The following is a 22,411-nucleotide window of genomic DNA, read 5'->3' on the forward strand; positions in this document are numbered from 1 at the left end:
GTTCTATACTTAGTTTAATCTTTACATGTAATCTAGTTAATGTTTCATGTTACCATTTTCGCATATCTCTTAAATTCGGGGTGGGGGTCATAAAATTTGTGAATGACTCTTAGGGGAAGAAATAAGAAGTTAAAATTAGATTTACAATTGTTCGTAACGCCAAACAAAGTTTTCTTGCTACTGATATAAGCTTTAACTTTACAAACTGAAACTGTAGAACGCTCGATTAAGCTTGACCAAAACAACGAGGTGGTTTAAATTAAAAATCTAGAGGTATACCACAGGCCACAGGAGATTTCATAAATTTAAAAATAATGTTTATCTGAGAATGGTACAATACATTGGCTGTTATCTTGTAATTATACATTTGGCGACGTCAATTTTCCGTAACCTCGTAATTTAAAGGGTTGACATTATTACGGGTAATGATTAGACACAACAGGTTTCAACAAAGACAAGTTTTGAACAATGCTATACTTTGGTATACTAGAGGGGATATAGTAGCACATTTGGCATTGGAATTTTTAAACACTTGACACAATTGTTTTCGAATTTTAACTTTGTGTTTGCAATAAAGTTTTTACCAGGGTTTTCTACGCAAGACTTCTGAAGTAGTTATTTTTTTTGTATCAAAAAATTATAAACTATGTGTTTTGCGTTTAGGCAAAAGTATGTATTTTGTGTTGTAACTACACGGCCTTTTTATGTCTGAGGCCTGACCGAAACTTAGTAATCGTTTAAGAACTGTAAACGTTGCAAAACGCTCCTTGTGGAAGTTTAACGTTTTCTTGCGACGCCTTAATATTTATTGGCCAACAAATATATTAGCCGATAAACATATCAGCCCTGCTCATTGAGTTTCAATGACATACACAACATTCGACAATCGACATCTTGTGTCCAGTTAGTAATCCGTATGAGTACTAATTTAAATGTTAAAGTAACTACTATTATATGATTTTTTATTTTCATCGTTTTAAAAATGATTAGTACATCATCAGTTTTTCCTTTAGAATTTTTTATGAAATGCGCAAATGTGTCTTTTAGTGAACATGAATATATTTGATCGCTGAGTTCACACGGAACTAAAATATTAGAAAATGTTCGAATTTGTACAAAAATTTGTAAACTGGAAAATTCGTATAAAAGTTTACCAACGATTCCTCTGTTTAAACACTTGCAATCCAAGTTAATAAACAAATTATAATAGTAATCTTAATCTTCAAGTGCGCGAAAGTTATCTTTATTGCGCAAAATTTACGGTGCGCAATTTCGCAGTTGCGCAATTTATACTACAGAAAAGTTTTTTTTGGGGTCCATTGACCCTTGGGGCACCGGGATAGTTTTGGGGGTTTCACCAAGACCACTTGAAAATCTTGAAGTGTATACTGAAAAATATATGTTCGACACAGTGAGCCGGTTTCTGAAGTCTACATGTTTTTTTTGTGATTTTTTAGGTTTTTCACATGTTTTAAAAAAGTTTGGGAGTAGAGAAAACACTATGCTCCATTATTTCAAGAAAACGCAAAGGGTACTAAAATTAAAGACCACTGTAACAGGCCATCGCACATGTTCTATTCTATATAGTATTTTCCAGCCATAGTATAAAAGCATATTATGGTTTTTCAAAACCAACCGTCGCACATACTTACTTATTAGGAACTGGCGGTAGGTCTGAGTTTTGGATGCCCGGGGACATTCGGTGGGGTTCAGTGGGGATCACCTTGACCCCCATGTTTAACCCGACCCTTAGGGGTGCAGTGGAGGCGGCGGCGGCGGGGGGGTATGAAAGGGGGTCGCTTCGTACCGGTGGGCTGGGTGCATCTGAGTAAGTTGAAACGTAGGATTATAACTATAGGAGATATCTACTGAAAATCAGGTTGTTTTACATGTCACTTTCAACCTGAAAACGTAATCAACATCTTGAACATTTTTAAGTTTCTTATGGCCTTCGAAAATGGAGCCCAATTTAAAACAACTAAACTTGTTCAACAAAACAACGATTGCATTTTTATTTTTTTTTTTATTATTTTTTTTTTTTGCATTCAGAAACTCAACACAATGAACCACCTTGCTTTAAAATTTAGTAGGTTTACAAATGTTCCCAAACGAGAATAACGAATCTAATTAAAAGGAAGTCTTTAAAGGCAAGTTACGCGTTTTCAAAAACCGAAAATATGTGGTTAAAAAAGGCCTAGCAACCCTCCAAAAACACTCTAATGGGTAAAAATACGACACATAGGTTGGCTAGAAACACAGACAGAAGGCAAAGCGAATAGGCAGGGTTTTCGAAAAAAAGAGATGGGTAGAAACAAAGAAATACAGAAAAAAGAGGACTGAGAGAAAGAAAGAGAAAGAGTGAAATAGAACGAAAAAGGGAAAGAGAGTCTCGAATCAAATGGTAGTTTCATAGCTTCTCTAATAAACAACTAGTTACTAGTCGATGTTTTATCCTAAAATACATTTTCAAAATCGGCCTATAACGATTGATAAACTTACGAAGATAAAACTTTGAACTGCGCTTCCGAAAATGCTTCTTTAAGGAAAGCGTCTTCTGCGACATTGAAAACAAGCCGGAAAATCAACAACGGATAGTCTAACGATAATTTCCTAGCACAACTTTAGTTACACGCACCAACGCCACCGTTTTTCTTTAAATAATCATGTTTAAAATCGTATCCCTATTCTTTGTTTCCTGCTGAATTCAGTTTTAATCCTATTAATATCATGGGGAGATTGCGTGAGTAAATCGCGGAAAACCTTTTTGCGATTTACAGGAAATTTATGTTAAACCTCTGTAAAGTTAAAAAGGAAGGAAAGGAAATAAACATTCGACAGGAGTGTGTTGCTTTAAACAGGAAACAAATGAGATCTATACAAAACAAGTCAAGCCGCTTAATTCAAACGTGAATGATAACCAAGTCTGTAATCTAAGTCACTCTATGGCAAACCTAGAATGAAAAGTTAAGCTACTTTAAATATATCGACGTTAAACACAAACGGTTTAACACTTAAACTTCAAGTTTTACTAGTTTATATGCGTTTATATGGACAGTGATCGACAAGCAGTAACATGCTGCTAATGGTTTCAGATTTCATAAAGATACGCCTTTTTACACACATAGTTTAACGTTTGAACAGAATAATTCACTATTCAACCAATATTAAATATCTCTCTTTAATGCACTGTATTATGTTTTAGAGCGCAAATTTATGGTTAACGCTTATTTAGAGAAAAAAAAAACATTGCAAATTTAATAACCGAGATACAAACTGCCTGAATGAACAACGTGCCGCAAAAAAATGAAGCGAATTTTCCGCGCGAAATATTTGACTTCTTACTTCGTTGTAGTAAACGGAAATACATTTAGTCCCAATTTTAATTGTACATTCGCGCGACAATTTAACCAGCAGCAAGCACCCTCGTTCAGTTACATGTTCTGTTACGTCACGTCATGACGTATATTCGTGACTTTACTTGATTGATAACAAAAAATGCTTAATCAGGCTAATGTTTGGAAGCGTCCCAATTCTACGCCTAAATAATATGGTAACCAACAGTAGAACTAGAGTATATCCAAAAATATAGTAAGTTAAAACTGAAGCAACTAAACTTCTTAAGAATAGAGGAAATTTAAGCATATTAACTTAAAAAAATAACTTTGAAACATTTTGCTTTTCCCTATTCTGCTTTTGTTAGAATAGCAATGACGTCATAAAAAGAATAGTTAATTATTTAACCAAACGCATATTAAAGTGTCTCTTTCAACGATGTACGTGTACTTAGCTGTAAATGCAATATCTAGTTGTGAGAAATAACAAGCTGTATTTTGGTAGCATTATTTGTGAAAATAAAGGCCACAATAAGTGGTAACAGTCTTTTTTAGCATTAGATTACAACACGCTTTAAAAGGTGAAAAATAAGAAATTGCTGAATCGTCTACAAGTATGAAATCTAGCGGTTTGGAATTTGGCAGACGTTGAAGATAATTAGTTTTAAACCCAGAAAAATATTAAGGCCCGGATACGCAAAAAGCCTTCCTTCGGTTCACTCAGGAGAAAGGCGGCGATGCAAAAACGTAATATGTTTTTCCACAGAAAATGACTTTAATGCTGGCAACGTTCTGCACATTGTAATGAACTGAAACCTATTCCATGCATCACATTTAACGAATGTCTTTAAGACGAAGGCCCCATTTGGTATTCGTTAATTGTCACTACGCGTGAACATTTGTTTACCAAGAAAAAATGCCTTTTTTAAGCTTCGGAAAAATATATTACGTCATTGCGGGGGGCATTGCAAGAAATAAACTTTTCGACTGGGACTTTTTAAGCCGAATTTCGTCGCTGCCAAATTGCTTATTGGAAACTTGTTTAGTGCAGGAAGGGTGCTAAATTGGAAAACACGTTTTACTTAGTAATTTAGTCTGGTTGATTTACCTTAAAAGGGTAAACTGGGTGTAAAATAAGCAAGTGTGCAGTTCAAATATACAAATACTTTAATAAGACAACACTTTATTTCTTCGAGGAATATCGAATATATACCCTACTTTGAGATCCATTCTGCTTATTGAATCCTAAGTAAAATCCATTTAACTCACTTTTGCTTATTATTTCACCAACATAATGCTCTCCTTAATATTTTGCCTAAAACTTTGTCTAAAACTACCTCAGAATATATAAATAGTTTATCTAAAGAGTTTATATCATTTCCCAACTGTATGCAGATAATCCATTATATGCTTGCTTTAAACAAAGAGCACTTAACTGGAGTGACAGTGAAAGGATGAAATGAAACAAGTTTTATATTTATAGCTGTTGTGTAATCAAAAAGTCGGCATGGATGTTCCTAGTTTATATAAGTTCAAATAGGTTTGCACCACATATGATAATAAGTTACCCATTATAACTAAAACATATACCAGTGTGTTATGCTCCTGACCAGACATTGAGATTTTAGGCATTTTAAGTATAAATTTACTGAGATAACCAAAACAATTTTTCAGTAAACCTTGTTTTCTTTCTTTAAACATTTGCTTTTTGTCAAGTACTAATCTAAACCAGTAGAAAAAATATTTTTAGGTAGTTGCACTGCAATTAGAGATGATGGTAAAACGTCTTTTTTCAAATCAAAGCAGACCTGAAGACCTATGAAACAAAATTTCATTTTTACCCACAGCTGAACCCAACCATCACTTTTTTAAGAAAACAATGAAATGACTAATAGGCTGTGGGTGCAATTTTATTATAATGAAGCATCATCTGTGGACAAGATTAATCCCCTCCAAAATGTAATAAATTAAAAATTATTGTAGAATCTTTAAAATTAAATTATAACATATATACAAGAAGAAAAACTGATGTCATGCTATTTAGGCTAAAATATGTAAAAACAGTGGCATAAACAAAAAAATTGTTTAAAAATGTGAGTTTTAAACAACATAGGAGACTTTAGAAAAAGTTAAAAAATCATGAAAATATGTTTTTAACTAAATTAAATATAAAAAACCCAAGTGCTTAAAATCATCAGTGTAAAAATGTTGGGCATCAAAAAAAATAAAAATTGTAAACTGGCTTGAGTTGGCGTCACCCACTCAGCAATTCAACTAATACGTGGGCAAAAATTGGATTGCATGCACACACACCAACACAGGTGCATGTGCAAGAAATTATGTTGCAGTCTTATGGCCCACTCACACAATGAATGAGTCACAGACACCGTGTGTTAAACTGTTTTGTGGAATATAAATATATGTGTACAGGGTACGGACAAATGACACCGGCTCTGGCGAGGTTTACTGTCCGCCAATATAATACTAACATGTTGTTGTTATTACTAACTGAATCACTGTTGTTTTCAAAAGTTTTAGAGAAACCTTTCATTATGGTAAAATTGGACTGAACTGTTATTATTGTTCTTCTGAGAGAACAAATAGCATACTTCTAAAATTTTATTTATAAAAATTAAAAGTATTTTTTTACCAAAACTTTTTAAGTAATGTTAACTACTTAAAATAAGTTTATTGTATTTCAATCTATTTGAATTTCAAAGCAATTTGTAAAAAAAATGAAAATGTATTGGCATATCCAGCTCACACAAATCTATGCATGTTGACCTGTTTTAAATTTTAAACACACACACACACACACAAAAACATAGAATCTACCTTCCTGTTAGACATAAGTTTTATTTTACATAAACTCACCAAATGCTGGTAACTTTGGGGGTGCCGGGGTTGGGGTCGGCCCCACTGGGTTCTTTAGGGCACATATCAGTCCATTCTGTGGGCTCTTGTATTCGTGCACCAGCTCGTAGATAGTCTTAAACTTTCTCTGTTGGACTCCGTTCAAAGTTTGGACAGCCAGTAAGCCTGTTTCAGTTGGTAGAACACGATAGGTGTGGACAGTTTTGTTGAATCTAAAACATAAAAAAAGTCCATTTTAGAAGCCTAATGGTTGGATATTACAAAAGTTTACAGTTATTATAACTATAAATGTAAATTAAAAAAATTAAACCTAATAATATAACAAGAAAAAGTGATAAAGGAATGAAGGTTTGTTTTGAACTGGGGTTCCCAACCTGTGGGCCATGGCCCCTAGGGGTATTTTTTTGTTTTTTTATCTCCTAGTCTACTCCACTACCGGTTACTGTATAAACCAGCTTTAAATTAAAATGCTGTTTCTTAGTTTTTTAAAACGATTGTAAAAATAGGGGGGCAATAATTTCTCAAAAAAGTTAAGTTTAACATATTTTCAAAAATGCAATTGCTCGATCTAGTGACATTCAAATATATGTTTTCTCTATTTAATTTAAATTTTTATTTATATCAAATTTTTAGTTAAAGACGTAACCAAACAAACTACAACACATTAAACTTTTTAATCTGCAAAAGATTTTTTAATTAAATAAGCATTACACCTGATCAGAAAAACTTACAAATTATAAAAAATTAAAATAAAAAATAAAACTTACAAAACACTTAGAGCATAGGCCCCTAAAATGCTTTCACTTGACCGTACAACAAAACTTCCGTCTAATCCAGCATTTTGAAGATATTCTTCAGCCTTTTGGCGACTGAGGTGACCATGAAACCATTTGTTATCATCCATACTGCTTCAATTAATGGGAATATAATGCTCTTTTAACCAGTAATGCAATTCATCATTATTACCAAGCCCTGACAATGCATGTAAATATTGTTGTATTTACATTATTAACAAACATAGCAACCACGTCCTCCTGTAAAGTGCAGTTTATCTTACAGGGCCCGAGTCTAGAGCCCTACCACTTTGATTTACAGCAACAAAATAACCCCAGGAGCCCGGACGAAAATATGGTAGGATTCTTGGCCAGCGCGTCTAATTGCGTATAAAGCCTGCACTTAATCAGTTAATACAGTTTTGGTTCGAAAAAAACTTGCACTGTTTATTTTGGTGATTTTTCTTGTTCGTATAAGCGTATAGTTCAACACAAAAACCATCACAGCAACTGTATGCCGACCTACCGGAAGTTTCGGTAAAGTCTCAATACGCTAGGGCTAGACCTTGCTATGCAGGCACCGAAACTCTGTCAAAAGTAAGATTGAAACGTCGCTGAAAGATTCAGCACATGCACAAGCCTTAGTGCTCGCCAATGCTTGGTACTTCCTGCTTTGAGCTATATGCAGCGCGTCACGACCAGCCAAGCTAACTGGCGCGCAAAGCGAAAAAACGAAGAAACCCGTTTCTATTGCTGTAGCAGTGCCGTATACCGCAAGGGGAATAACCCTTTCAAACGTATTTTGATTCTCACCAAATCCGTGTGTCCGATAATATCGGATCAATACCCATGGGCGCCCGCACGGGGGGGCAATGGGGGGCACTTGCCCCCCCCCCCCCTGGAATTTCAAAATGCGATTATTAGTAATATTTATAAGTGTAATATGTATTACTTATGAAGGTTAAAAATATTATACATTATCCATTGCCCCCAGTGGCGTATCCAGGGGCGGCAGTTCTTAACCCCCTTTTTCTAAGTGATATTATCGTTTTTTGTTCGATTTTGTCATGGTTTGACAAACTGTTCGAAGCGGCGTGCTTTTTTTAAGTAATTGGGTCACGCGTCTTAATCTAAGGCGAAACCAAAGTGCAAAAATCGAGTGCAAAATGCCGTTTTTCGTCTTTTGTTTGGTTGACCGTAAACGCTGGAAGTTTTTCTCTTTGGTTATTTGTTTAGATTGACTGATTAGCAAGTGTGTATTCGACAATTGACAACGCTAAGTCAAACCTTCTTTCTTTTTTTCTCGCTGAAAAAATCGAGTTAGGCGCAGTTTGTTCCTTGCTGTTCGGTCTGCGCGCTAATATACGATGTTGGTGAAACATCGACATTTCTTTAACTGAAGCAGATTTTTAAAAGGAGGTATAATGGTGACTGTCGTGCGCGTTTCAAAGTCTCCATTTTTAAGTAATGATAGTTAACGCAAAATTATGCTCTTTAAGCAAACTCTAAGACCACGTGTTAAGTGTGCAATGGACACAACTTATTTCCCCTCAACCGCAGCTTGTAATTTAGCTGACTTGGCACACAGCTCGGCGCAGATGTTGCGCTAATCGTGACATAATAACACCCGGAAAAAACGATCTTCGTTTAGTATTGCAGGTGGTGAAAGACGTGCTTGTAATTTAGCGCTCGTTCCGTTCAACGAACTTTAAAACTGCGCTGCTGATAGTCGAATTATGTGTGATTCTACCACAATTAATCACACATATTTCACGGTCTTGGTTTGTTTTTTTGCCTGAAGTTAACGATTGCATACCGTGATTTCGCAGCTGGCGCCTGACAGGACGTGGTCGCTTTTGCTGGACATATTTGGCTGTTTCTGATTGGGAAAAAAAGTCGTGTTGTCGGTATTCGTCCGATACTTGGGTGATATAGGTGCCCATCTGATGGCAATTCCATTAAAGTTTAACCATGATTTGCGAATTGCGATCCAGCGCCGCGAATTCTACCTTGAACAAAAGAATAGATCAGAAAAACAGAAAGCCACCAATTTAAGCAACTGTACTTCCAAACGTTAAAGCAAAATCTTAGCATATTAATCCGAAAAAATATGAAAATTATAGCAACAACGTTTTTCGTCATCGGAATAAACGGCTGTACTTGGCCAGAGGATCATTTATTCTTTTTGGGGAGGAGGGAGGGGGGGGGACATAAAGTCAATGTACCCCGTTTTCATTCCAGTATATTACTCAATCGGGTGGGAAATGCTTGTACAAAACATTAGACGTGTAGGCTAATATCGCCGGTATATACTTATTGAACAATAAAAAGTGGCTTCTCTGTGTATATATTGCGGAATTGAGGCGTAGGGCATACCAAATTTGGGACATCATTTATGTAATACAGTTAGGCAACGTAACGAATGGGTTTAAGTAAGAAGCTAAGCCAACAATAAAACCATCAACTGTTCCTCAAAATATTACGCAAACATAAAGACTTTTCTTACGAGGTCACAAGAGGCCCTCTTCAAATAAAAGCATTACTGATTTAAAAATGAGAAAGTTCTTATGTTTTTTTGTTCGTCGAGCCGCTGAAGTGCGTTACACACTGAAAATTATTTTAAATAAACAAAAATGTGTTTTTCTTATGGTTAGAATAGGCTACTTTATGTCGCCACCCAGTGACTACTTTATTCGATAATTTTTTTTGCTGACGAAAAGAACGTAAAAGACTATTGTTCTTGAGACCAGGGTTTCCCAAACTGTGGTCCGCGGACCATCCGCGACGACTGCACAGGTGGTCCGTGGCGATATGACAAGAAATTAAAAAGTTACACATATACGTTGTAAAGCAGGGATCGATAACCTACGGCCCGCGAATGTAATTTCTTCGGCCCGCAGTCTCTTTGACAAATTAGACAGTCCATTTCTCATACTTTTTGACTATTTGAACTATGTAAGTGCAAAAATTTTTCGCGCTTGGCGTTAACAATCTTTATACATCAGATTTGTTTACGTTATGATGCTGTCATTTGAAAAAGATTAGCGCTTCATGCTTTGTGGAAGGCTGACTGCCAAAAAGTGCGTCGCGTACAAACGGAAAACGTATTAAAAAATATTGGACATACATTTTTAATTTTTATTTTCGAAATGCAATAAAAACTGGCAAGAAATTGGAAAGAAATGCCGGTATACCCCCCAAAAAATTGCGCTCGCTCAGCTCGCCAGCTGCCCCCGGGGTTAAATAGTTAAACAGGCAGTGAAATAGATTAACCATTAAGCTTATTATCGCGTTTTCTCAATGTGGTTTTATTACACTTTTCAATATGAATAACGACGTGTAGACTCGAATTTTACAAAAACATATCCGAAGCCCGCCTGATTTACAGTTGTTCTAACATTTTAATAACATAATTCTTAGTTAACATTTTGTGCGGCCCGCAGAGACCTTTCTGAGTTTGGTTTTAGTCCGCGACTAGAAAAAGGTTGCCGACCCCTGTTGTAGGCCTACAATATGTGTACTCTTTCAAAGATAATTAAATTGCCGCAGTTAGTCACAACTTATTGATTTTGAAAGCTTTTGCTATCCAGTATCGTAAATCTTATTTGTAGCGCTTTGAATTTATGATGAATTGATGATTGAAGCAGAGGGAAGCAATCCCATCCGTCACATTGATTTTGTCAGTTTTGTAAACATTTAAAATTTGGTTTTATTTATTTTTTGCTTTGTATTGCGGTCCGCGAAAAAACAGATTTAGAAATAGTGGTCCGTGGCCCTGGAAAGCAATCACTCTCTCATGTTATGGTAGTCTATAATCCTACCACATTTTTTAAGGGTTGGGTTCTAGATTAGCGGCGAAGATAGTGACTAACATAAAAAAACGAGAATTCGTTTAGGACGACAAAGCTACCGGTAGATAGAGATAGTAGCCCGAACTTTAAAAATGAATATATAATAAACAATGTTATAGAGCAGGTAACAAAACTGAAAATCCTTTCAACCTAAACTTGGTTAACGGTATTTTTTAAAGGTCTCCACAAACATTATTTACATTAATCAAAAATATAAAATGTTTTACATTTCGGAATGTTCAAAAAATAATAATGTACAAATTAAATGCCTGTTGTTTAATTTCGTATAACAACCTTTTTTCTTATTGCAATAAGTTGTTTGCCAAAGGGAGTCGGTAAAAATCGGACACATTTATCTGCTTTCAAATTTACCTACAGACGTGGGTTAATCCGATGTCTTATCGGCTTGAAATATTTATCGCATACAAGTAAAAAATTGGAGAAAACTAGGTTCTATTGCTGATCTCTATATGAGCGTTTCATAGAGTTTAGTGATGTTTTCGACGTTTTTTTTCAGTTTTGCCTCTCTCATTGGATTTAAGGTAGATGACAAGCATTTGCGGTGGAGAAATTTTTCAAATAATACATCAGGAGTAAAAGTAGGAGTAAGTATAAATACAAGAGACTTGTACTTTAAAATCATGAATATTGGATACTTAATTTATCACAGATTTAAGTAATAAAAAAAATAATGTTTATAAGGTTTACTGTATTTAAAAATTCACATTGGGTGCTTTATATGAGCACCAAAGCATAACAAACAACTAAAAAGTTAAGCGTTTTATCATCCTATAATGAAGCCAAATCAAAAAAATTATAAGAAAAGTTGCTGACAAGTTTTCCCAATAAAAAGGTTAAATTAAAACGAGTTTATCAAAAATCTTACATTCATTGTTGCCCCTCTTTTATAAATTTGTAACACATTCCATAGTCGTGTGAAAGATGTGCCACAAATCTAAAAAAACTGGGAATTACCTAGCTTCTTGAAGTTATACGCTTGTACCATACCCTATAAATGCAATAATTAGCGATCTTATTTGTTTTTGATGCTGCTTTTATTAGGACAGCAGCACTGACGAGGTAGGGAGCAACTTTGTGCTCGTGCAAAACCCCCGATTGTGCACCAGTTTTTTTTTCTAGTGATGTTTTAAACCATTGCATGGTAATCCTAATAACATCGTATATCTTTTGTACTAATTTGTGTCTATGATATTTTTGTATTTGTTTATCATTTAACTATTTATCCATGGTTCATTGAGAACTAGTATACAAATAACAATCCTGTTTTTCTTCACATTTCATTAGAAATATAATTTTGAATAACTGATTATAATAATGTTTGATTTTGATGGAAACTATGGACTTGCTGATGGAGAAGTCAGTACAGGGGTAAGTTTTATTGGTACAAATTATTCTTTTTTATGTATTATAGTAAATCTTGCCGAATCTGTTGGAAAAATCTTTGTATAAAGGGGAATTATGATGTTGTTTTGCTGTGTAATAATTAACATAATATATGTTGTTTAATTATTTAATATATTCTTACCAGCAGGGGTTTTTGTAATTAACAAATCCTTGTAAAAGTGTCCAGCCACGAAAAGTCCAGCAACTGCGTTTTTTCTAATATTCCTCATCTAATATTTCCTCATCTTTGCATTGTTTTCTATTTTCAGTTCCATTAAATGAATTACCTATATTTGTAATGGTTCTATTTTAGACTTCAATTATGGCTGTGGAGTTCAATGGTGGTGTTGTTATAGGTGCAGATTCAAGGACAACCTCAGGGTGAGAAAATTTTTATATGTGGTTATCCTCAAGCCCAATAACTAATTTGTTCAAATGTAATTACTCTTTGATATTTTTGTAATGTCTTTTTTAGTAATGGAAGAAAACTCTAGTTGTATTGGATTTGTTGTTGAGTTCCAAAAAACTTGATTTTTTTATACACATAGCAACTCAGTTGTTGGGATAAATAATAAAGAAACACATTGATTTTAACAGGGTTTAAACTAGAACTTTCAATTTACTTACAGAGCATACATTGCTAATCGCGTCACAGACAAACTGACTCCGATTCATGATCGCATTTTCTGCTGTCGTTCGGGTTCTGCAGCCGATACACAAGCAATTGCTGATGCTGTGGCTGCCAATGTGGAACTGGACAGGTTAGTATGCAAATCTAAGTAGCTATTGTACTTTTCCAATACTTGTATTCTTCTGGTTTCTAATGTGATGCTCGTATTTAAATCTAAAACAAGAAGACCTGATACCTATTTTTTCTTTTGGGACTAGTTTCTGCCTCGATTTTGTTAAGTCAATCCATCTAATTCTATTACTTTTCTTAGTTCCAAAGAAAGCACTAAACATGTTACTTTTTGTTACGGTACACTACATGAAAAATTGACTATTATAATAGGTTTTTTATTTTTGTCCAAAAATATTCCTAGACTAGCAAGACAAGACTACAATTCAATTAATTTGCTTTTTTAATTATTAACGGGCAATTCAATTTTTTTCAGAATATAAAGACACATATTATTGCATTTAACCTGCTTGATAAAATGAAAACATATCACCTACTAATATTGTGTAACATGTTTTTGACTTGTTTTGCTTCAGCATAATGTTGGGAGCCCTGCCGTCTGTCCACAAAGCAGCATCAATCTTCCGTGAATATTGTTACGACTACAGGGACAGTTTGTCGGCTGGTATCATCGTGGCAGGATGGGACCCAAAGCAAGGAGGCCAGGTAACGATTGTTATTACTTTGTTATATTTTAAGTGTTAACATCCTTAATAATGGGCAAAAAAGTTAAAAGACTGTTTTGAAAAAGCATAAGGTTTTTAAGATTTTTCTATGTGCAAATCAATTCAAATACTCAGTGGCAATCCTGTTAACCCTAAACAGTGATGAAGTGTATAATATCCACACAAGAAACTTCAACTGCCACCAAAGTACCCTGGAAATCTTCCTATTAACCTGCTGTGCTTGGTGTGCTAACACTAACAGGTGTAAGTCCGATTCTCACTTACGGATTTTAAGGACTTGTTAGCTTGACATTGCAAACAAATGTATTACTTTGATTTTTATGTTCATTTTAAACAAGTCAAAGTTGTGTTTTTTCCTGGTAGTTAACTAGTGAAATTTCTGCGTAAAATATAATGTTCTACTATAACAATTTTAGTAATGAATGGAATTGTGGTTTGTTTCCATTAACACCCAATGTTTGTGTGGTGTTGGCAAAACGATTTGAGGATTAAAAAACACTGTTTTTTTTCAGGTCTACACAATACCTTTGGGCGGAATGCTAATCCGTCAACCTTTCTCCATTGGTGGTTCAGGGAGCACTTACATTTACGGGCATGTAGATGCAACGTTTAAGGAAAATATGACTAAAGAAGAATGCCTGCAATTTTGTACAAATGGTAAGTGCTAGGCCGACTTTATTTCTTGCCACTTTGTTGCATGCCACTGGATATTGTGGTAATTTCGGACGAATATTAAAATGTTAAAAAGTCGAAACGTATATAAAAGGTAGGTTAGATCATCAAAGTGACGAAAAAAAAAAAAAAAAAAAAAAAAAAAAAACGCTCTTGTGTCTTGTCTTTTATTTTATGAATTTTTTTTTAATTAAATCAAGATTTGACCATAATTAAAGAAAATAAAAAAACGCTAAAGTTTTTTGAAATAGCTTCTGAATATTACATTCTGACCCTTGGAATAAAACCTAACTCAGCTAGTTCTCTACACAAAACTTTCAGCAAATTGGTTCAAAACGCGTCTGAAGGCCCACTTTGTCATCTCTGGCTTTCTCGCCCGACAGAATAGTTTTACGGTGCCGTTTTACACCAAAAAACACGATCATTTTAATGTTTCAGCTCTGGCGCTCGCTATCAACAGAGACGGGTCGAGTGGTGGAGTCGTGAGATTGGCAGCTATAACAAAAGACGGCGTTGAGCGTAAATGTATTCTGGGCAACGATTTGCCGCGATTCTATGAAGGTTGAACGCTCAATACCCAACAAAAAGCAGACTACAAGCAAAAGAAAACGCCGACCTTAAACGGCTATATTTGACTTAGGAAATCTGTTGTGTTCCTCTGCTTTGAAAACTGTATTTCTGCTGTTGAGAAAATTCTGAATTGCATCGCTATATTTGTTTGTTCGGATTGGAAAAGCTGTTCTTTTCGTCGGAATTCAATAAAGTTCCTACTATGTCACGAAAGGGTTTCGTTCACGTGGAGATTAAGTTTACACTGATATTTACTGTTGACAAGTAATTTAAAATTACTAAAGTCCCAGTCAAGTCATTTGTAATTAGCTCAAGTCCAAGTCAAACGAGTGTTTTGTAATACTTGTCAAACGATTTAATTTTTGTTTTGTTTTATGAGGTTTACCTAAATTTGGTTGAGAAGTCAATTACATCTTCTAACTTGGGGCGTCCAATGCTTGATATATTTTATTCCATTATTCTAGCCAAAATTAACCCCAATTCCAAAGTAACTGATTTCATCAGTATGGTCAAACGTGCAAAATTAATAAGTGCTAAGGTAATAGGTCTAAATTTCAGCTGCGATCCGACATGACCGGACAGCCCCACCTGAAGCTGCAGTCGTTGGAAAAATTGTAAATTAAAACAACAGTACCTCTCTGGAATATATTTAAACCTAAAAAAAAACAAGTGATAACATTATATTATGCAGGGTAGATCTAAGGGGAGAGGAACGTGGCCATTACTCCCAAAACCACCTTTTTTGCCTATTTTAACTATACGTAAATGAAAATATTTTTCCATCTTTGCGCGAATTCGAATAACGTTTCCAGTACGTCCTACCCATATTTTCATTAATTTATTTTAGCCTAAAAGTTTCTCATCGCACCATCGAAAATAAAAATTTCGCTAAAAACAAATTTTGTAATGTAGCTTTTGTATTGAAAATAACACATCTCCAACCGAAAACTTGATGCTGTTAATGTTACTATTTACGACGTCACTTTATGACGTAACTCTATGACCTAATCTGCGAACAAAATGGCATGCTCGCCAAACCAAAATCCTAGATCTGAGCCTGATTGTCGGTCATGGAGTCCTACAGTTCTTGGTGGTCCAGTTTCTCGTAATTGCAGAGCTTACTGCCAGTGAAGTACTCGCTGTTCGTCAAGATTTCTTCCATCGTCAAAAATAGATCGCCGTCCGTGTCACCCACCACCAACAAGGAGTGAGCTTCCTTTATCGCTTTGCTTTTTCCGTCGGCTGCCAGGAATGCCTTTACAATAATGTACGGACATCAGTGTTTTACTAGCTTCAGTCAAAAATTTAACTTATTATTAAAATTTTATTCACTCTTAATTTTCAACTGGCATAATTTAATCTTTTAGACTTTACTTGACTTTGAAGTGACTTGACTTAGGCCATATTGGCCATTTAGAGCAGTGGTCGGCAACCGCCGGTCCGCGATGAGTTCGTTACCGGTCCGTAGCAGGGTTGGCAGATTAAAATTTTGATTTAAACCCAAACCGTCCGTAAAAGCCGGAAAAAAGCTAGGAAAAGTCAAAACCGATTGAAAGTAATTTTATATCCAAATCACAATACTTTCGTTTAAATATACTCCGTGGTCGATTGGTATATGAAAAATCACAAATAGTTTTAAGCACTCGTTAGGTGCAAAACAAACCAGTGTGCTGTGAGCATATAGAGCAGGGGTTCGCAAACAGGGGGTTGCGACCCAAATTGGGGACGCGGGACCATCCAGTTTGGTTGGCGAAAGCCTTAATATATTTGAATAGCGGCCTATAATTGGCAAGTTTTTTAATTGTGTCCATTAGTAGGTCTACACTGAATTATATACAAGAGGGCCGTCTTACTTTGAGCGCGAGTAGAATTGTCACGCGAAATATATACACTGAGACCCTTTAAAATGTCGTGAGACCTTACTTCATACCAGGTGATGGGATAGAGCGTTTGCAATCCAACACTATTTTGGCCATTACCACATCAAACTGATCTGCTGAGCCGGAATCTGGGTTTACTTCCTAGTATGCGTTTTTGAAAAAACTCTGTTTCACGACCTTTTTCCCGTTTTCTTTAACCAAAGCGTCTTGAGCACGTGTTCTCTTAAAGTTAAAATATGCAAACTTATCAGATAACGAATTTTTTTTCTTAACTCGATATGCAATGAGCATTTTTGCTAACATAAACTGCTTAACCAGGTTATGCATTTTTTTACGAACTTTAACGTTATAAACGAGCTATTATAAGATGCATTACGCCAGGGATCGGCAACCTTTTTCTAGTCGCGGGCAAAAAACAACTTAGAAAGGTCTCTGCTGGTCGCAAAAAATGATAACTAGGAATTGTGTTATTAAAATGTTAGAACAACTGTGAATCAGACGGGTCTCGGATCTATTTTGCACTTAAAAACGGTTTTAATTACATTTAAGGAGGCAGTAAAGTGTTGACGCAAAGCGAATGAAAAGTGTAATAAAACTACTTTGAGGGAACGCGATAACATTTAAAGTTAATCTAGCTCAGTGTTTATTAACTGTTTCAAGGCGCACATGGCGAGCCAAGCGAGCGCGATTTTTTTGGTATACCGGTATGAATTTTAAATTTTTTTCAAGTTTTTATTACATTGCCGAAAATAGAAAAATGTTGAAAAATATATATCCAATCTTTTTTAATACTTTTTCCCATTTTGCGCTACGCACTTGGCATCCTTCCACGGCGCAACGGTAAAAAATCGCTCATCTAGTTGAAAAGGAAGCATCAAAACGTAAACAAACCGGGCGTAAAATGAACATTAGCGCGAAGCGAATTTTTCATAATTACGTAGTTAAAATAGTCAAAAAGTATTTGAAATAGACTCATGTCTAATTTGTCAAAGAGGCGGCGGACCGGATGAATTACATCGGCGGTGTTGTTTTTTAAGGGCCGGTCCGCTAAAAGATTTCAGTTTTAAAACGGTCCGCAGTGTAAAAAAGGTTGCCGACCCCTGATTTAGAGGAATGACTTAACTAAGGCTACGCTTAAGTGATTTAAAAATCAAGACAAAACGTCCAGAGTTTCTCAAAGTTAGGTCCAGGAAACAAATCGATTGAGTAAATAACTTTTAGGGCTCGGCTTCAGTAAATCACTTTTAGGGGTAGTACCAGAAAAAAAGTTTTTTACCACAAGGTTTTTCCGGCAGCAATTCTTTGCTGAAACGCCGTTCGAGGCTGTTTCGGCTTACTTTTACCTAGGGCTGAGGAGTCGGAATCGGGACTTGAGAAGACTACCGTGAGTCCGACGTGCGCATACGCAGTAAATTCGAAAACTGGTAAAGAAATATTATATATTCGAAAACTGAGTCGCAATTAAACTGTAAATTGTAAAAGTGGTATACACCTTATATGGTGGAATATTTTCAAACAATGTATTGTTAGTAGATGAATTATATGACATCCCCATGGCTGATTATTCACCATACTTTGTCATGTACTGTAAATGGGTGAACTACAGGCTGTAAAGTCAAGGGCGGTTTCGAGACTCTACAAAATCGCAATTTAGCCGGAGAAGTCGGATTCGGAACTCGGGAGTCAGACTCAGATTCTTTTGGGGGGTGCCGGAGTTGGACTCTTATATTTTTTTAACCGACTTTAAAGCCCACTTAATCTTTTAACCGATTTCGCAGCCCTATTTTTACCACTTGATCTAGGACAAAACCCCACCGAAAGTTCTTGTGCAGTTGCGGAACCGTCCCGATCGTGGTCCACAAACTCGAAGAATTCCATGATTTTGTTGCGGATTGTTATGTCCTCTTCGTCCGAACCTCCAACCGGCGCTTTCTTGTGCCCGAAAATGTACTCGTCAACGCTCAACTTACCGTCTTTGTCGGCGTCTTAATCGAAAAAATAATAATAGGGTAATTCGTAATTCGGTATTGAAGTATGAAACAGATTCAGACAACTAGATAATTCAAGTTGTCTAATTAAAGAATTAGAGCAATTCTAATCTGATTTTTTTCAACCCTTTGGCTCAATTTAACCCTTTGACGTAATTTGTCCAAAATGCTTTTACCAAAACGACCTATATTTAAGTCGAGTATGTGATAACAGTAACTTAACTGCACTTAATTCAAGTCGTTGTCTTAAGTCATCACTGATGCAATCCTATAGGGCCAAAAATTCGAGAGATTGTGCCTAAAAATGCTGATGTAAATGAATGAGATTTGCTTGCTTAGAAAATACTTGTTTTGCCTAATCTATACCGGTTGAGTGAAGTGCTTCTGCTATCGTTAGCTTTTGCAGCAAAATTTTGAAAACCGTTACCGGTATGCCTAATTCAAGTAAGTTTCAATACGGTTGACAATCAAAACAGTACAGAAATCTTTTTTGGATAATAGTAAATAACTTAAAATGTTATATGCCACATGTGTTCGAATACTTTTTTACTTAAAAATTATTTTTTTGTTGGAAACATTTGCAGTATAATTTGCGATATACTACTTGAATGCAGACTACTAATTGGTACCTCTCTTCGTCATGATATTGTTCACAATCATCTCCACCGAAGTAACACTAGCCTCTGGGTGAAGAAAGTTGAAGAACTGCTCGAATCCGAGCGAGGCGTTAGTTTGGTTGGAAGACGCCTGTAAAAACAACACATTGAGATCAATCTTGGTGTAAATTCGGGGGTAACATTTCAGGTAACAGGTGATTTCAGAGGAAATTTTGGAGTTTTGAAATAGAATTAAATTTGTTTCTATTACTTTTTTATGAAATTGTATTCAAGGGCGAACCATATTTTGTTATTCTTAGGGTCTGCGACAAAGTTTAATTTTAAACTATGGTCCACAGCTAAGTGCAAAAAAGGTTGCTCGCCCCTGATTGAAACAAGGCGATGGTTAATTAAATGTATTACTAAAAGGTCAAAATTTGTCAAAATTGTAGTTTTATGTGTCACAATTTTTCATTTTTAAGATAACAAAAACAATCGCCCTACTTATATCTGTTTGACTTTATTTTATTTAGGCCGGCCATAAACTTACCATTTTCCACGATTGCTTCAACGCTTCAAGTTTGCGCTTGAGTGGTTTCGACATAATAAATTCCAAGTTGTCGGCTTTCTCAGGTCTGAAACACCAAACAACGTTTATCCAGTTTGGCAAAAAAAAAGTTGTAAAGATAAAGCCTCTAATCGCGGTTCCTGCTTTTTGGAACTGTTGAAAATGGAAATACGTCCCTTCAAAATTATACAATTTATTATTAATAAACTAATTTCCTTAAATGTTTGACAATTTTGATCAGATGGATATTTGCGCAAGAAGTCGAAGCTTTTTTATCGTAATTATGTTATCGCTGTGACGTCATTTCCACGGCTGCGGAGTTGAAGTTGGACTCCAGTTTGTTTACAACCAAATTAGCAGCCCTGGTTTTCCCTAAAAATTATAATGCGTTTTGGTTGCAAAAATTATTCTAAAGCATTCTATTTTCAAATCTGTCTGTATTTACATTTATGTAATACAATCACAAAACACACACACACAAAAAACTTGTACTACGCACTTATTGTCGAAATGACGAGACAAGATCGAAATGAGATATTCCGACCACGTGATCAAGCCGTCCTCGTCGTGGTCAGCCAACTCGAACTTCTCTTCCGTGTCCTCGCGCGAAATCTCGATGTGGTGATTGGTCGATTCGACGATCCAGTCGGCGAGTTCTTCGATACTGATTCGAGAATCGCTGTCGGTGTCCACTCTGTGAAAAAAACGACTCAATTTAATATATAATGGTACCTCGCAAACCACGAAACGCAAGTATAAGGTTTACGAGCCAAAAGTAAACAAAATACGTTTCTGATAACTTTCGCTTTCAGGATTACATTTCCACGCTATAAATTACATACTATTGGTGTTCGTGGAAAATTCCACGCTTGGAGTTTTGTTTCCACCTGTTTCATATAATTGTTGAATTTAACAACATTTTTTACAAATTTCCACCCTGAGGTGGATTATTACAACCTCCAAATTTAACTGTGTATATGACCTTTCCAGCTATATTGCTTGCTTTAAATGACTTAAACTTTAAAAAGTAAAATAATCTAAATGAAGTTATCTTTGATTTAAAATAAACTAAAAGTAACATAATTTGAATAAAGTGTTTAATTTAAATCCCACGTTTAAAGAGAAAAAATCCCAGGTTTAAAGAGAGTCCCGTTTTTGTTGTTGTTTTCAGTGACTCATTTCGTCTAGTGTTTCTCAACCTTTTATCGCTGCCACTTAAGTACTAAGCCAAAATTTAACAGCAAAGCTTTTGGCAATTCTAGTACCCATACTTTGAGCTAATTATAAGCGGCATCACGCCTGTTGTATTATCGGACGCCTCCGCCCACCTATAGAATATGTTCTTCAGCTTGTCGACTTTGGAGAGTTGTGAGACTGACTTTTCGAACTCTTGGATGTCCCCTCCAAGAAAGACCTCCTGCTCGTACTTCTCGTTCTTGCGTCCGCTCCTCTCGAACTCGAAGCGCGGGATGTGGGAATCAGGGATCGCCAATCTTTCTTCCTCATTCAAGTCTTCGTATTCTTCGGGTTGTTCGAATTCGTCGTAGTCGGTAACTAAACAATATTAAAAAACTAACTGGACGTCATAAGATACCGATTTATCGAAAGGAGTGAAATGTTGGTTAATATTATTGGTAAACCGATCTATCGGACTATCCCCAATAAAAATATCATAAAAATATCGCTTAATCCCATGCACCTTCGGAACATAAGATTGTTGCCGGTGGTAAATGTAATTTGCGATATTTTCTTATTTAAAATTTGCCAATTTTTGTGCGAGAAGGTCGGCGTACTTCTTATGTCCGGCACCTTAAGTTCACGTTCTTAACGCCAATTTGTTTTTCCATGGTTAACAAACGACGCGACGGGTATTGAACATATTTCTCTGCAAGCACAAACAGTGCTATTTCGACACAAAATAATATTTTGCCTCATGGCGTTAGGCCTATATAGCCTTCGGCTTTTAATTAAGCCTTGTTGGTAAAAAAAGACAATAAACAGGACGGCAAAAAACCCTGTAAAGTAGTTTCTTGAAACCTGTCTTGTTAAAGCTGTAAACTCATTTCTCGCAGCAATTATAAATAAGTTAGCCAACTTACTACTGTCTTCGCCTACTTCCTCAGTTTCCAATGCACGCGACGAAGTACATTTAATTAAAGCCAGCAACAAAACCGAACCTAGAACTATTTTCATTTTGTATATGCACTATTTTTTCGAACTTATTTTAAATAAAATTTGTTATGTAAAATAGACAGTTTTATAGACAGGCAAACTGCTGTCATATTTATTGCTAACTTACATATCCAAAAACTACCCCTCACACAATTACCTATAGCCTGCTATTAGTCGCATAATTGCAATATGGGTTGTATTGTATTGCGTCTCTTGGGCTAGGAAGTATTCGGCGCTACGCACCCCTTCCACGTATTTGTTTTATTGTTTGACTGAATAGGCGTATTTGTATACAAGTATAGTTTAGTCGTAATCTGAATCTACAACCTGTGATTTTATTGCCATAGACGCACAAATGGAGCAAAA

At 35.7% G+C, this 22,411-nt stretch overlaps 3 protein-coding genes across 4 annotated transcripts in view; 1 reads left to right on the forward strand and 2 right to left on the reverse strand.

The window, feature by feature from the left end:
* Positions 1-7,172, reverse strand: part of LOC146146998 (phosphatidylinositol 3,4,5-trisphosphate 5-phosphatase 2-like) — a 33,031-nt gene extending 25,859 nt beyond the window's left edge. The window contains exons 1-3 of the mRNA XM_083388513.1: positions 6,974-7,172; positions 6,207-6,418; positions 1,653-1,824 (exon numbers count right to left, since the gene is read on the reverse strand). Of these exons, the coding sequence (XP_083244639.1) occupies positions 1,653-1,824; positions 6,207-6,418; positions 6,974-7,110 (521 nt within the window). The 5' untranslated portion in view covers positions 7,111-7,172. The remainder of the gene's footprint in view (positions 1-1,652; positions 1,825-6,206; positions 6,419-6,973) is intronic.
* LOC146146999 (proteasome subunit beta type-6-like) lies at positions 4,755-15,044 on the forward strand. 2 transcript variants are annotated; one of them, XM_083388516.1, is made up of 6 exons: positions 4,755-4,772; positions 12,548-12,615; positions 12,864-12,995; positions 13,450-13,579; positions 14,112-14,256; positions 14,710-15,044. In XM_083388516.1, the coding sequence occupies exons 2-6, from the start codon at positions 12,557-12,559 to the stop codon at positions 14,835-14,837; spliced, it is 594 nt and encodes a 197-aa protein (XP_083244642.1). In that variant the 5' UTR covers positions 4,755-4,772; positions 12,548-12,556; the 3' UTR covers positions 14,838-15,044. The 2 variants fall into 2 exon arrangements, with proteins under 2 accessions (XP_083244642.1, XP_083244641.1); XM_083388515.1 differs by lacking the exon at positions 4,755-4,772 and adding an exon at positions 12,131-12,219.
* Positions 15,045-15,919: 875 nt separating this feature from the next.
* LOC146147000 (45 kDa calcium-binding protein-like) lies at positions 15,920-22,066 on the reverse strand. Its single transcript, XM_083387898.1, has 7 exons — positions 21,973-22,066; positions 21,202-21,427; positions 20,373-20,567; positions 19,856-19,940; positions 19,339-19,456; positions 18,537-18,706; positions 15,920-16,096 (listed from the first exon to the last, which is right to left on the reverse strand). The coding sequence occupies exons 1-7, from the start codon at positions 22,064-22,066 to the stop codon at positions 15,920-15,922; spliced, it is 1,065 nt and encodes a 354-aa protein (XP_083244024.1).
* Positions 22,067-22,411: the final 345 nt, after the last annotated feature.

The sequence above is a fragment of the Ascidiella aspersa genome, chromosome 4, assembly GCF_963924565.1.
Source record: "Ascidiella aspersa chromosome 4, kaAscAspe10.2, whole genome shotgun sequence".
Taxonomy (NCBI): Eukaryota; Metazoa; Chordata; class Ascidiacea; order Phlebobranchia; family Ascidiidae; genus Ascidiella; species Ascidiella aspersa.

Excerpts from the sequence above, each read along its gene's own strand:
- LOC146147000 (XM_083387898.1), bottom strand. The coding sequence starts at position 22,066 with ATGAAAATAGTTCTAGGTTCGGTTTTGTTGCTGGCTTTAATTAAATGT. Across the intron at positions 20,568-21,201 it reads CTGAAGAACATATTCTATAG|AGTGGACACCGACAGCGATT; the intron begins GTGGGCGGAGGC and ends TTTTTTTCACAG. Across the intron at positions 18,707-19,338 it reads CAATATCATGACGAAGAGAG|ACGCCGACAAAGACGGTAAG; the intron begins GTACCAATTAGT and ends TTTTCGATTAAG.
- LOC146146999 (XM_083388515.1), top strand. The coding sequence starts at position 12,166 with ATGTTTGATTTTGATGGAAACTATGGACTTGCTGATGGAGAAGTCAGT. Across the intron at positions 13,580-14,111 it reads ACCCAAAGCAAGGAGGCCAG|GTCTACACAATACCTTTGGG; the intron begins GTAACGATTGTT and ends GTTTTTTTTCAG. Across the intron at positions 14,257-14,709 it reads CCTGCAATTTTGTACAAATG|CTCTGGCGCTCGCTATCAAC; the intron begins GTAAGTGCTAGG and ends TTAATGTTTCAG.